Source organism: Pseudorca crassidens, chromosome 6 (assembly GCF_039906515.1).
Source record: "Pseudorca crassidens isolate mPseCra1 chromosome 6, mPseCra1.hap1, whole genome shotgun sequence".
Taxonomy (NCBI): Eukaryota; Metazoa; Chordata; class Mammalia; order Artiodactyla; family Delphinidae; genus Pseudorca; species Pseudorca crassidens.
The window spans coordinates 21,242,310-21,257,427 of record NC_090301.1 but is presented as its reverse complement, the minus strand read 5'-3'; the positions used below and the strand labels follow the sequence as shown (position 1 = coordinate 21,257,427).

Sequence of the window (15,118 nt, the reverse complement as noted above, 5' to 3'; positions counted from 1 at the left end):
TATTTGTGTTTTAATGTCTAACATACCAGCAGCTCTCTACACTATTATTTATTGCCATTATACTTGTAATCAGATAAGTAATTTCATAATGGATGTTCCTGTGCTCTATGGTTTTTTAAGTTTATTGTTCTTTCAGTTTAATCCTGTCATTGAAGGACTAAAAAAGAGCTGGGAAGGCTATTCCTGTAGCAGCAAAATGGCATAATTTACTGAAATTGCTCCCAACCGAAATAAGCAATACAATGTGCGATTTGTGTGGGTTGACAAATAAAAACAGCTTTTAAAAAGCCTAGTTCTTAAATGTTCTCAGTTAACTTTATGTAAACAGAATAGGCTGATAGGTATTTGGGGATTTCTGGACCTTATCACACTGTGTCTGGATGCCTGGGACGCTGTGTAGAGTATTGGCTTTTGTATCCATCTTTCATGTGTGGAAACTTCCTGCCTTTAAGCCTCACATGACAGCAGTCCAGTAAAAACTTTCAGCCGTTTTGTGGAGAAGTTCTTAGGATTGAAATGAAGAGGTACTTAGAATTTAACTCCTAATTTAGTTAGCAGTGAGTAAGTGTGCAAGTCCATGCATGCCACCAGTGAAAGAGAACCATTGTCACTACGGTTCTCTCCCCAGAGAAGCAGTGTTCTGGAGTTGGCCTGCTTCCTCTCTAAATTTGTTGTTCGTGTTTACAGCTGGACTTGATATAGCTCATGGATGTGTGGGGAATCTACCAGAGTTGCTGTCACTGTGGTGCTGAGAGTTCTATACAAAACAACCTGGAGGAGGTCATTCGAGTAGAACCGGAAGATCTGGAGATGGTCCCTGCAGATTATATAGAAGTGAATCACCTAATTCCCTGTGGAATGAATACAAACGTATATAAGGGATAATTTAGACCCCATACAAGTTAATAAAGAGTCATTATTTTCTGATCGGTGTATTCTTTCTTTTGTGGTCTTATTGATCTCAGTGTATTACACACGTGCTTTGAAGTTCCTGGAAAATGGATTTCATCCCGATCTGGTATACTGTTGAGGATTGCAGGCCTCATGAAATTATCTCATGTAGAATGATGGCATGGTCACTGGTGAGTTTCTCAATACTCCCCATGAGGTCTAGTCCATTGTCTGATCCTCTTACAGCATCACAGCTTATTCTGATCAAATGGTGGCATTAGTTTCTTACCAACAGAAATCTGGCTTTGGAAAATCATGGCCAGCTTTTTTTTTTTTTTTTTTTTTAAGCATTTTAGTCATCACATTACTTTGGCTGTACAGCAGGGTGGGAGGGGGAGCACCGTTTCCCTGTGTACCCATTTTAAGCAAAGTTACGATGATGTGCTCATGAAGAAAGGATGCTATTTTGACCCAGCCTCTGACATATCAGTGAACCCTAAAACAAAAACAAGCAAACAGGGCTTCCCTGGTGGTGCAGTGGTTGGGAGTCCGCCTGCCGATGCAGGGGACATGGGTTCGTGACCTGGTCCGGGAAGATCCCACATGCCGTGGAGCGGCTGGGCCCGTGAGCTATAGCCGCTGAGCCTGCGCGTCCCGAGTCTGTGCTCCGCAACGGGAGAGGCCACGGCAGTGAGAGGCCTGTGTACCGCAAAAAAAAAAAAAAGAAAAAAAAACCCACAATAACTGAGAGATTCATCACCAACAGTTATTTGGTCATTACACTCTACTTGCAGGTCTCACAGAAAGTTTGGTTGTGTTAAAACACTTCTTCCTTAATTTCCCCATCTTTCCCAGCTCTACCCAAGTCTCCTTTCCTATCTCTCTGGATGATGTTTCCTTTCCTATAATAAGAAAATAAGAACCCCTTTTTTTTTTTCCTATCCTCATTTCTTCCCCAAATTCTAACTTCTCCTTCCTTGGTGTCACAAACTTCATGGTACCCAGGCTCCCATATCCTCAGCAGCCCCATAAATAGTCATTGACTCACTTTATTTTGCGAACATTAAAGGCATCAATGATTCATTCCTCCTGTGGACTGCTGCTAATTACTAATTGCAGAAGAATTCTTCAGTACTGTGCTGAGAATTAAAAACCCTCTGTTCTTTGATTGAAAATGGAACTCCATGAAGAGAGAGGGGAGCTGTTTACTCTGGGCCTTTAGGACGTCTCATTATACTGTGCACACTTCAATCAATCTTGACATACAGTTTGCCCATTTAAAGCAACCCCAATGAAGGATATCATATCTTACTGTCCAGTTGGATAGTTGAGGCCCAGGGGAGCTTTGTGACTTGGGCAAAACTGAGACATTTGTCAGAATCAAGAGGGCAAACTTTTTTCTCTAAATTCTTCGTTATTCACATCAGATCCTCCTGGCAGTATGAATCAGTTCCATGAGTATGGCCTCATAAGCATCCCGTGTCTTTGACGGTTTGGGGAATTCTTTCTCGGAAACATCAGTCCTTCTGTCAAACCAGGAAAAGTTTGCATCAGGTTAGTCCTTTGTGATACTTTTTGATTTATGTTATACACAGTGGGATTATTTGTGCTTCCCCTAACTCCACTTTTACCTAAGTTATCTTAATACCCAAAAGAAGAAGCAAGTTTAACAGGCTAGGGAGAGAAAGGACTAAATTAGCCATGTAATTGCATGTAGCAGAGTATCCGTGCTGTGTGGACTTGTTCAGAACATAGGGGCATCTATTTTTGAGTAGGGGTTTTGTGTTTTGAGTAGGGGCATCATGTTTTAGATGAACACACCAAGGTCCCATTTCCCTGAAATGAGATGTGCAGATCCGTAGAACTTCTAGGTGTTGTGCCTGCCGTGGCCCCAGAGAGCAGCACGCAAGATGTCATCATTAGCCAGCCGCAGGCTAGTCCCCGGAAGGCCACTACTCCCACACGTGGTAGGCTTGTGTGGAAATTGGAAGTTGCTATCGGGCCTGGCGCCGTTGGACCTCTGTGTCACTAACATTCACTGACTTGCAGAGGTGGTAGAGATAAAGGAGGGGACTCCCCCCCAGTCACCACCCAAATGTGCTGCCCCCCCATTAAAAGCCACTGTCTCAAATGTTGGAGTTTGGTCCTTTGCCAATTAATATATGTATAAAATTTAGAATCTTGAAAAATTCCTTGGAAAGCCATGTTGGGGATAGGCCGTGTCTTACCTAGTCCAACTTGGGTTTTGAAAGTAAATGAACACATATATACTTCTATTTTGAATATGCACAGTGCTAATGACTGGGTTTGCAGCTCATTTTGATTCAGACAACACTATGATGCAGTCCACTATCTCCCACTGGCCTCACTATATTGTTCTCCCAGGTATTCTAGGTTCAGAACACAAGCTGGTAGCTCAGTCCAGAGTAGAGGCCGTGAGGGGACACGGTGTGGATGAGGAAAGGACACTAGGCTCACCCTGATCCTGGATTCGTGTTCTCCCTCTGCAGCTCACTCTGTGGCCTTTTCAAAATGCTGAACATATTACCTGCCTTCCAGGCTTATTAAGGAAGAGCATGCTCGTGAAAGTACTTTGTAAACTATAAAATGCTTTACATGAATAAAACATTATGGTATTATGAAAACTCAAAGTAGAAGGAAGGCATGGGCAGAACTTTTTAATAGGTCTGCCTTCTGTCTTTATTTCCATCTTATTTCTTGCAGAACCTTGAGTGTTCCAGTCTCTGTGTGATCAAGGTAGGGTGTTAGGACCCAGGGTAGGTTTTTTGTTTGTTTGTTTGTTTTTGCGGTACGCGGGCCTCTCACTGTTGTGGCCTCTCCCGTTGCGGAGCACAGGCTCCGGACGCGCAGGCTCAGCGGCCATGGCTCACGGGCCCAGCTGCTCCACAGCATGTGGGATCTTCCCAGACCGGGGCACGAACCCGCGTCCCCTGCATCGGCAGGCGGAGTCCCAACCACTGCGCCACCAGGGAAGCCCAGGTTTTTAATAGCTTCAATAAGGTGACCACGCATCCCAGTTCACTTAGGAGTGGTTGTCCTGGCATGATTCACAGTGTCCGCTTTCACTCTCAGAAGTGTCCTCCTAATACGGAGTATGGATTACATGGTCCCCCTGGGTGTTGATCATATTCAATTAGTATCAAAACCAGGGCCCAAGCCATGGACATACCCTGCCCTGCGAACCACCCCTCTCCTGTTAGTGCCCTGCTGGAGCTAAATACACAGGGAGCAAACAGCAAGGTGGAAATCAGGGGCAGCTGGGTTGTAGCTCATGGCCTATGTTTGTAGCCTGCCTCCCGCATCCAGATCTTGCCACCAGCTGGCTGCCAAGCCTGGGGCAGAGCAAGAGCATCCTGTTGGGCCCACTCAGAAAGAGTAGGGCCAGACTGGCCGCCTGGAGGAGAGAAGAAATGCATGTGAAGTTTAATGTACTTACAATCTATCGGGGCTTTTAATGACCCCTAATAAATAAGGTTGAGTCACCAATCACATTGGTAAGTCTTCCTCCCAGCAGGCAGCAGGCAGGATGGCCTGGGAGAAGGCAGGACCTTATCACTCAAAGGGGGTTCACAGCTGGCTTTGTAGGAGCTGCTTGAATAAGGGGAACAGGTGCTGCCCGGGGTGTAGAGAAATCAGCCCCAGACACATGCCCCTCTCCCAGCCTCACGTGTACATTCCCCAGGCCCATGGCCTTTGCACTGCAGCATGTGGGGTGGGTGAGGACCCTGACGGGGGGTCTGACAGACCTGGGAGGAGTCCTCGACTATCATGTCTTAGCTTGGGGGAGTCTCTGAATTTCTCTAAGCCCCTCCCAGAGTGGTTGTTAGGATTAGTGAGCACATAGCGTGACGGCAGGATGGGGAGAGGGGCGTAGGAGGAAGATGACATCATCACAGGGAAGCTTGGGGAACAGCAGAAGTGGTGGTAGGGTGTTCTGGGTAATTACCAGCCTCCCTTTGGATAAATGTTGTGTTGTAAATGAGGGCAGAGTTTTAGAGATGGAGGAGGATGAGGAGAAAAGAGTGGTCCAGCGGCTGGCAGGGAGGGGAAATTTGGGAGTAGGGAAGCACAGGCATCTGTGGGGCACGTTGTTCTTAGTTTTTTCCTGTGTGGGGTGTGAGTCTTCACATCCCCACTAAATATTCAGTGAAATCTCTATTTCTCACTAGTGTGTTTAGAGTTGGTTATTTTAGAGGATGCGTATAACTGTGATGAACTCTGACCTGCATCAAGGAGGGCAAGGGTGACATAGGCTGCCCACGGAGAGTCCAGTCATCTCTGAATTACGTGGGTTCGTTCCTTACTGCTGAAACCTGAAATTAGTCAAATGTGAGTAACAGCGAACTCTACTCCTTAGGTCACAGTATAGGCCCCCATGCCCCCAAGCTGTGGTTTCATGGCCAAAACCAAACATCTGTGTAACAATTCCCCTTCCAGGGGTACGAACGAAAATGAACTCTGTTCTTGAAAGTAACAGCAAGCAGATAACAGCTTGACCAGGACAGCACAGAAGGCAGTGTCTGTGATACCTTTGTCATTGCTCCTAATTTAAAAATTGCATTCCCGGCTGTTGGGCTTGAATTTGATCAAATGAGGGAAACTGAGACCAGATCCAACACACCATCGAAGATGCAGACGCATGCCACGTGGCCACATGCCTTTGTTGTGTATTTCACAGGATGCTATGTCTGTCCATAGTGTTAAGACTGTGCCCTGCTGAGGGGTCTTCAGCGATTTTGAAAACAGGAAGGAGATTCCTCTCCCTATTCTGGTGGTCCACCCACTTGGATTAGAAACAGTCCTGCCCAGAGAGGCAGAAGGAAGGGCGTGGTGAACCTCTGGCAAATCCAATCTTAAGTAACGTGTGCGTGGCTTTTCGCTGTCCCTGCCCCAGCAAGAATAAAAGGTTGAAAAATACGTCCGTTTCTTACTAGTTTGCATTGACAGAAGCTGGCAGAGGATGGGGGTTAAAGGAAGTTATAAGGCATTTCTGATGCCAGGTGGTATGATACCCTAGTCCCACCTGGAAATGTGTGATAGGGGTTGGCAGAATCCAGCAGAAGCTGTCCTAAGGCTGACGTGTCATTTCTGCAGCTTTAGCAGCACCCAAGAACCCTGTTTGTCAACACCGAGTTCCTGTGGCCTGCGTCCCAGTGTTTGCCAGATGAGGTGAACAGAATAGAATGTGCTCACCTCTGAGAAGATTAGAGTCTATCTTGGACCAGACATGAAGCTGAGGCACGAGCCCTATGCAGAGTAATACGGAAATACCAGTCCCCTCCTAACTTTTTTTTTTACTAAAGGGGAAATATCGTCCAAAACTAACATATCTGTGGCTCGAGTGTTTCACAAGTGGATGGAACTGAGGCACTTAGATGCGAGCTCTACCTGCCTCTGCCTGAGGGCTGCGGGGCATGAGCGGTGGGAGAAGGCAGGCCATCCCAAATGCCACACTTGCAAAGGCAATGGGAGAGATACGGGACTCAAAAAAGGAAGAGGGGGCTGGAGTTCTTGGAATTCTTCAGAGTAATCTTGGGAAGCAGCATGCTTGTTTCAGTCATTCATTTAAAGCAAACCAGCTGCATCGTTTTGATCATTATTCACGAGGTTTGACCAGAGGTGACTTTTCACTGTTTCCAAACATCAAGTGTACTCAAAATTTGTAGACCACTGCAGAAATCCAAAGGGATGAATTATAGGCTCCAAAGACAATTTGAGAAGAAGTTTTACTCAGTAGCAGCATACATATATTTTGGCATAAACAGCTGAAGCATTCATTTCAAAGGAACCTTGTTCTCTAAGCAGCAGGAGGCTTGCTAGGGCTTGTGATTATTTAAAGGGATCTATGGACTTGTCCCTGGAGATAAAGACTCAGCCTCCCATCCTTCCCTCCATGTGATACCAGCAAACGAGAGGCAGTGGGAAGGGCAATGTGAACTCTGGAGAACCCAAGAAACCAGATGGGCCCAGCAGTCCGTTTCATGGAACCTTTTCAAGTGTAGTATTTCTTCACATCTAAATGCCATTAATTATGTTAAGAAATGGAGAAAAGCCAGTGGCCATTTTAGTTTGCATCCTAATCTTTTTAATGTTAAAATGCTACAAAATACGTAGGAGTGATGAAATAACGCACCTACCTCTTGCTCCCCTCACTGGTGTCACGGCAGGGATGCGAACTTCGCAGTCATAATAGTCAGGAGAACTTTAGGCTGTGAACAATGGGAACACCAGCTAACGCTGGCTGAAACAGAACAAGCCTTTATTCTCTCCACGTGCAAGAAGTGCAGTATAGGCAGCTGCCGGTGATTCTGTGGCCCAGGAATGTGGGGAAGACCAGTTCTTTGGGCCTTTTCCTCATCTTGTTCCCATTCAAAGCAGCAAAAAAGGTAGACAAGGCAGCACCAGCCGTGGCTGCCTCTTTATAAGGAAAGACGGGGGTGGTGCTGAGGCAGCCGACTTCTTTGGGTGAAACTGTGTCACATGTCCAATTCTCGCTGCAAGGGCACCTGGGAAATAAGAGCATCTGTATCGTTTCAGGCATCCTAACTGGAGACAGGTCAGGGAGAAGGGGGCAGAAAATGGATGTTGGGTTTGCCAACTGGCCGCCTGTCACTGGTTCCTTCGCATAATGGCTGTACACTCAGAGAAGTTGCCTCCCCGTCTAAACTTCCCTTTTGCTCTACGTATGGTAATTGGTGGGTTTGTCTGAGATTTAAAATCAGTTGATTGAAGTAACACTTCCAACAGAGTAAACCAGTAAGTGTTGGTAAATTCCAGTCCCCCAGGCCTCCTGCTCGCCATCCTGCATCTTGTGTCACAGCCCAAGACTCTGCAGAAGTCTCCGGGTGGAGCCGGGACGGTTCCTGCCGTCTGTCCAGGGCCTACTGTGGAGGCATGCCGTGTCCCTCCCACGCCTGTTTACTCTCTACACCGGAGCCTTGGGCAGTGCTCTGAGGAGTGCAGCCCCTCGCGCACCATGACCACTGGCCCGAGCTTGGCAGCTGTGGGAAATTGGGGGCCAGGGAGGAAGGAGTGCAGACGTGAAGCCAGGGCTTCAGTCGTCTGCAGAGTCTGTGCCGCTTGGTGATTCCACAGCTCCTTTTTCATTCCTCCTGTCTCCGCAGAAGGCTGCTTTTTAATTTCCACCACATATCATGAATAAGAGCCCAACCTGGGATCAGACTGCCTACATTTCCAATCCTGCCTCAATCATTGCCTGGCTGTGTGACCATGGCCCACTTAACCAGTCTCCGCCTGTTGATGCAGCTGTCAGACAAGGCATACGTCCACCATGCCTAGCTTGCAGGGTTGTCAGGATGAATGAGGACGACCCACATAAAATGCTTGGCATGCAGTAAGTGCACAGTAATACTTACCATTACTATCGGCCCCTCCACTTCTGTATTTCTTCCTCCTCCCCACCAGCATCTGTCTGGCTTTAAAATGCCCTGCTCTGCCTGCTTCGAATGGACACCCATAACCCTCTGTGGATTAGCTGACAGGAACAATGCTCGGAGGGACAACTCCATCTCCGCCCTTAACTTGCTCTGTGTCCCGGATTGCATCACTCCAACAGGCCATCTGTTTTCTCCTGCAAAACGGACACCTGCCTCTGAGGGATGGTGGAGCAGAAGATGAAGAATGGGAAGCTCTCTAAGAGAAAAGGACTCGAGGGCATTTTGAGTTCTGGCTGGGCGGAGACGTGTGTGCACGTGCATAGGCACGTTTCCAAGTCTTGGAACCTCAGCAGGTAGGTCAAATCGCAAGGCGTCACTTCACCTGGCTCCTTTGTTTAAAGCCCTCCCTCCAAAAAATCTACAAACAATAAATGCTGGAGAGGGTGTGGAGAAAAGGGAACTCTCTTACACTGTTGGTGGGAATGTAAATTGATACAGCCACTATGGAGAACAGTACGAAGTTTCCTTAAAAAACTGAAAATAGAGTTACCATATGATCCAGCAATCCCACTACTGGGCATATAGCCTGAGAAAACCATAATTCAAAACGATACGTACACCCCAATGTTCACTGCAGCTCTATTTACAATAGCCAGGACATGGAAGCAACCTAAGTGTCCATCGACAGATGAATGGAAGCAACCTAAATGTCCAATGACAGATGAATGGATAAAGAAGATGTGGCACATAGATACAATGGAATATTACTCAGCCATAAAGAGAAACGAAATTGAGTTGTTTGTAGTGAGGTGGATGGACCTAGAATCTGCCATACAGAGTGAAGTAAGTCAGAGAAAAATATTGTATGCTAACACATATATATGGAATCTAAAAAAAGTGGTTCTGATGAACCTAGGGGCAGGACAGGAATAAAGACACAGACGTAGAGAATGGACTTGAGGACACGGGGAGGGGGAAGGGTAAGCTGGGATGAAGTGAGAGAGTGGCATGGACATATATACACTACCAAACGTAAAATAGATAGCTAGTGGGAAGCAGCCGCATAGCACAGGGAGATCAGCTCCGTGCTTTGTGACCACCTAGAGTGGTGGGATAGGGAGGGTGGGAGGGAGACGCAAGAGGGAGGGGGTATGGGGATATGTGTATATGCATAGCTGACTCACTTTGTTATACAGCAGAAACTAACACAACATTGTAAAGCAATTATACTCCAATAAAGATGTTAAAGAAAAAAAAAAAAAGCCTTCCCTCCCCTTTTTCCGACTCCCTGAGCCCTGAGCCTCCAACAGCACCAGGATTAGATGCCTTTTATGGGCTACGATGATCAGTAGAGATGAGAGGTTTAATCACCACTCATAAACTGCCGTGCACCCACCGGCAAAGGGACGCAGGGGAGTGCACAATAGCTGAGAGGACTCAGGAAGGTTCAGGGCTGAAGGCTATAGAGTGAGTGTGTGTGTGTGTGTGTGTGTGTGTGTGTGTGTGTGTGTGTGTGTGTGATGGTAGAGAGGCAAAAATCATCCCTTGACTTTACATGCATAATATATGTGTGCACACAGATTCAAACCCTCTAGCACGTACCTACACACGTATACTCACATGTTACACACGCAGGGCATAATCCTTTACCCAGAGTGCACCCAGACATGCACACGTTCCCTTGCTGGGCCACCATATTCACTTCTGAGGGCAGCGTTCATAAGGAACCAGTCGTTGTGGGTTAGGAGCCCACCTTACCCAGTAGGACCTCATCTGAAGTAATTACATCAGCAACAACCCTATTTCCAAAGGAGGTCACGTTCTGGGGGTGAGGACTTCAACATAGCTTTCATGGGGACACAATTCAACCAATAGCGGCCACCGAGATTATTATGTCTGCAGAGAGTAAACGTGTAGAGTTAGAAGAGGAGAGGTGCGGTACAGAGAGGAGGTGGGTTGAGTTGGACACACACACACACACACACACACACACACACACGCACGTGAGCAGGCTTCTGGGGAGTGTCTTCTTATATCTTTAGGTACCTAGATCAGCACCAGAAATATAGAAGGGATGCAATAATTTTAGTCCCCTTCTTTCTATAAATGTAAAAAAGAGTGTGTGTGTGTGTGTGTGTGTGTGTGGTGTCTTCACTCGATGAAGAGGTGATAAACATTTGTCCATCTTGTGTGAGTGTAAAGGGCCAGAGTGAACAGTGAAGAAAGAGTATGTGTGTCTGTATTGATTGATAATATAAATGTGAAACAAACCGCAAAGTGTTCCCTAGGTGTTAGCTGTTGTTATTGATAAGTATGTGTCTTTGTAACCTTTTATTCATGAATTCTTCTTTGTTATAAGGACAGAGACCACGTGGTCAGTGTCTTATTTGGCCCAGGCATGTGACCCTACCACACGCTTGCCCTTATGGGCGTATGTGGGACACGGGGCTCTTATCCAACTCCAAGGCTGGTGGGAAGGGGTGCCTCTTTCCAGCTACCCCACATGCAGGTCCCACTGCCCACCCATTCCCTGACATGTGCCCTGGGTTCCCTGTTTACAAAATTCAATTTAATAAGCATACATTGAGTGCCAGCTGTACCCAAAACACTGCTGGGCACTCCAGAAGATTAGAATGGGAGAACACATTGCTGGTCCTTCAGGAGTTCACAGATAGCCAGAATCCACAAGGTGAGAAAGGCTATAAAAGGGACCAGAAAAGGGCTTCAGACACTGAAGGAGAGATTGATTTCAGTCTTGGTAACTGGGGACACTTTCTTGGTGGCATTTAAGACGGACCATGAATGGAACAGGAATCTAATGGGAGAGGGGCAGGATGCTGAAATAGAGGACACAGCAAGAGTTCAGACCAGGCCGCAAAAAGTGTAAGGAGTTTGGCTTGGCTGGAGGGTGAGGCATATTATGGAAAATGGCGAGCAGTGACAGCAAAGATAGGTCAGGGCAGTTATTGTGAGAAGAACCGTATTTTTCAAAGGAAAAATACAATCGGATGGGCACTTCAAGGTTGTTCTGGCAGAGAGGACAGAGAGGATGCAGGGACAGCCGTTGGGAGGCTGGTGGAATAGCGTCTGAAAGAGAATGAGGATTGAAACCAGGGCATTCCCCGAGGGAGTGGAGAGGAGGGATGGCCCAGAGCCTGACCCCACTGACAGCCATTTAGTGGTGGGAATCTGTCTCCCCTCCCGCTGGGGTCCTGAGATTCCTGGAAAATCGGAGCCCACTGTCAAGGGCATGTGTCTGTCTGCCCATTTCGGCCCACTTGTCAGGCTGAGTTAGCTCATCCCCCAGCCTCTTCCCTCTCCTCCTCTCAGAGCAAGCCACCAGCTGCTCACTGCCCCACCTTGACACACCTGTTGTTCTCCCTCCTGCCTCAGCCTTGTCCCTCTCTGACCTTTTCTCCCTTTTCAGAAAAGTGCTTCCAACTTGGCACCTCCTGTTTTCTGCAGCCTCTGGCAAAGCTCTTGTCTGTGTCACTTTGCCTGTGCCCCATGGAGCAGGAAACCCTGTGGAACAGAATAACTATAGGCTGTAGGTATGCCAGCAGGTATGCAGGTATGCCAGCAGGTATGCAGGTATGCCAGTATGCCCCTGCACCTCTGTCCTGTCTGGCTCCAGGCTCCTGTCCCCCGGGACCCACACTTTGGGAGAAGTGAGGTAAGCATCACAGACGCTGCTCATTGGGAGGCTTCAGGCAGGGCTACCCACCCCTGCTCCTGGTGCAGTGCTTCCGAACTTTGCTCTACCTTAGAATCACCAGAGGAGCTTTAAAAACTCCTGCCACGGGGGCCCCAGGCCCTGCCGATTGAATCACAATGCAAGCACCAGGCATCGCTAGTGTTTAAAGATCCCTCACTGATTCCACATGTGGCCAAGTTTGGGCACCATCTCCTGGTGTCTCCCTCTTCCTCTTGGCAGTATTTCGCTCTAGACATGGGCTAGGGACACTGGTAGAAAGGCTGTCTGGTCACTCCTTCCCGTTTGGCTTGGAGGCATTTGGTCTCCATGCATCTCAGGTCTACCAGGGACAAAGTAGGGATTCTTCTTTGTCTCTTTCCCTCCTCACCTCTCCCCTTTCTCTTTTCTGCCTTTTCTCCTCCCAAATCAAATCCTAGTCAGTAAGCAAGAGTATCCTCCCTACTGCACAGAACGAAACAATAATCCCCCGAAGAAGCACAGGGAAGAATGTTCACGTCTCGTCCCTGCCTCTTCTGTTCTGACTTCTTTAGGGTCATCCGATAAAAGGAAGCTGAATCCCCGCCAGCACCAGCCTCTGCCTCAGTTAATACTCCCTTCGTCCGTTCCCCCAACAATGGTTTTTATTTGCTTGTTTGTTTCTTAAACATTAGAACCCTTTCCTCAGATGAAAGCCTGTACAGAAGCTTAACATGTATGACAGACAAAGGTAGGGCTGGTCTGGTGGAGAAGACTTGGGCGGTGGCCTGGCGGGGTAGCTCAGGCCCATCCCCAGGTGGTCTGGTAGCCTCTAGCGGGGAGAGCACTGGGCTGGGAGGGCGGCCCTGGGCTGGGGCTGGCTCCACACGTCTGCAGTTTTCTTATTTGTAAATTCGGAGTGTGGGCAGGTGAGGGCTTCCTGGCTCTGTTCACACACACTTGAACCAGAGCGGCTCCTTCTCTGTGTTCCTTATTGGGAGTCTCTGTAAGATACTGTTTCATCAGAGGGTTCCATGACTTTAAAAAGTTCAAAAACACTGGACCACGTGAAGGCTTGAAGGACACTTCCTAGTCTATTTTCACTCATATTTTCCACGAGCATTTATGGAGTACCTACCGTGTGGCAGGCACTGTTCTAGACACGTCAGTAAACAGACATCCAAGACGGCCTGTCCACATGCTCAGGGAGCAGGCACTGGGGCTTTGAGACAAGGTAATAGAAGCTCCCCTGTTGAAGTTCAAACCTTTTATGACAGGAAATTTTCCTGATTGTTGTCACATTTCCATACAATAAGTCAAGTACGAATCTCCAAATGGGCCTGTAAAAGAAACAGACGCAGAGAGGTGGGGACTTTTCCCTACAGTCCCACGGTGAATGTGTGGGGAAAGCAGAAATTGAACTCTTAAGCCAACTAGTCAGCGCCCCACCAGGTGACCCCAATTTCCTGCCCGTCCTCTCTCTTAGCCATACTTGTTAGGTACTCAGCCTGACACCCACCCCCAACTCGTCTCCCAGCCATCTCGACATCAGTACCAGAATCACAAACACCTGCTAGAAGCAACCAAGTATACACATGGGTTAATTCAAGGTCATACCTGATTCCAGGACATCTGGGTCTTCATTCTTCATTCTTCTTTCCTGATAGTATGCGAGTCTCACGTGACAAGCTGTCCAGAGGAGGAAGAGCTCTGCTTGGGCCTGAGGCCTTTCCTAGCAGCCTGGCTTCATACACAGCTGGCAGGACAAAGAGAGGGAGGGAGTGATGAAACCATCTCCACGTGGAGACGGAAGTGGAGGAGTTCACTGTGCCTGAGCACAGGGGTCAAGAAAAGAGAGGGGGAAACTCAAACCCCAACACTCCCTGCTCCTGGGAGGAGTAGAAAAACCCTTCTGGAAGGAAATCTGACTTAGGGGATAACCCCACTTGGGGTATTTGAGGCTCTGGTTCATCATGCTTCCTCTGCTTAATTAGACTGGGCTTCACAGGGAAGGAGACTCTGCAGGGAACACAGAGGAGAGAAAGGCAAAGGGACCAGCCCACGAAGACCCTGCTCTCTGTCTCTGGCGTCGGTCTCTGTAGGATCCATCAGAAATGATGGGCTGGAAGATGCTCCAATTAACTGCCTTCCGGCCCCGAGATGGCACCTCCATTGCCAGTCAAAGTTTTAATTAATCACATGCCGGCAGATGGGCTGTCATGGGCCCCAGCAGCCAGGGTAATGAACTCATTTATTATGAGGCTCCATCAGTGGGAGGCCGTCCAGGCTTCTGGGAAAAGAATAGACGCTCCTGACACCAAAGCCCAGGATACATTCAGTTTGGGGAAAGTCTCTGGAAATGCTTTGGTTTCAGACCATTCACTGGCCCTTAACAAGACGGGGAAGGTGTAACATGGAGGGGACCTTGATAGCATGGTACTTCAGATGATGCCGGAGGTTGGCCTGGCCCTCTGGTACCCCCTGCACCTGACTCGTGAAGTGAGGGTGACACCATGGCAGGTATTTAAGCAGGGGCATATCAGGATGCTTTGACACAGCAGTGCTCGGAGGTCCAGGCTCACGCCCTACGGGCGAGTTGCTGCATTTTACGTCCTGGGCTGTCTCGTTCATTCTCCCCAGTACCCACACCATGACCAGTGTTTAATAAATGCTGTTGAATTAATGGAAAAATGGATAAATGAATACATAAATGTGGGGTGCCCAGCATGGAAGCTACCGCTATTTTGTAAAAAAAGGTTTCTTGAGCCCAGTGAGGTCTGAGGTTCTAGGCAGCACCTGACATAGGAGCCTGGATCTTATCATAGACATGGTTCTTGCTTTGGGGGGTCACAGTATACCGCCGGCAGGACTGGGACAGACAGAACACATAACAAGGGTGGCCAGAAAGTGGTCAGACAGTGTCACAGCCAGAAGGGACAGTAAGAATACCTGGTCCGTCCCCTCCTTGGCCGAGGACCAGCAGAGGGGACTCGAAGGTCACTCGCCTAGTTGGCGGCATAGCGGGGCCTGGAACCCAAGTCTCCTGAGTCCTACCCCTCTTCTCTCAGTGCCTCCAGGCCACCTGAAATTCCTTCTACAACCTGCTCGCCTGGGTCACTCACAGCGGCCTGCCCTGTGT

General features: G+C 48.2%; 1 protein-coding gene and 1 long non-coding RNA gene across 3 annotated transcripts in view; one reads left to right on the top strand and one right to left on the bottom strand.

The window, feature by feature from the left end:
* The window catches only part of XRCC5 (X-ray repair cross complementing 5), a 98,120-nt gene extending 97,193 nt beyond the window's left edge, over nucleotides 1-927 (top strand). Inside the window, exon 21 of the mRNA XM_067740669.1 lies at nucleotides 688-927. Within this exon, the coding sequence (XP_067596770.1) occupies nucleotides 688-702 (15 nt within the window). The 3' untranslated portion in view covers nucleotides 703-927. The remainder of the gene's footprint in view (nucleotides 1-687) is intronic.
* A 1,150-nt stretch (nucleotides 928-2,077) lies between these two features.
* On the bottom strand, nucleotides 2,078-13,743 carry LOC137226246 (uncharacterized). 2 transcript variants are annotated; one of them, XR_010944264.1, is made up of 5 exons: nucleotides 13,597-13,743; nucleotides 13,118-13,319; nucleotides 7,046-7,418; nucleotides 5,136-5,225; nucleotides 2,078-2,417 (listed from the first exon to the last, which is right to left on the bottom strand). It is a non-coding gene; the product is annotated as an uncharacterized lncRNA (long non-coding RNA). The 2 variants fall into 2 exon arrangements; XR_010944265.1 differs by having other exon boundaries at nucleotides 7,050-7,418.
* Nucleotides 13,744-15,118: the final 1,375 nt, after the last annotated feature.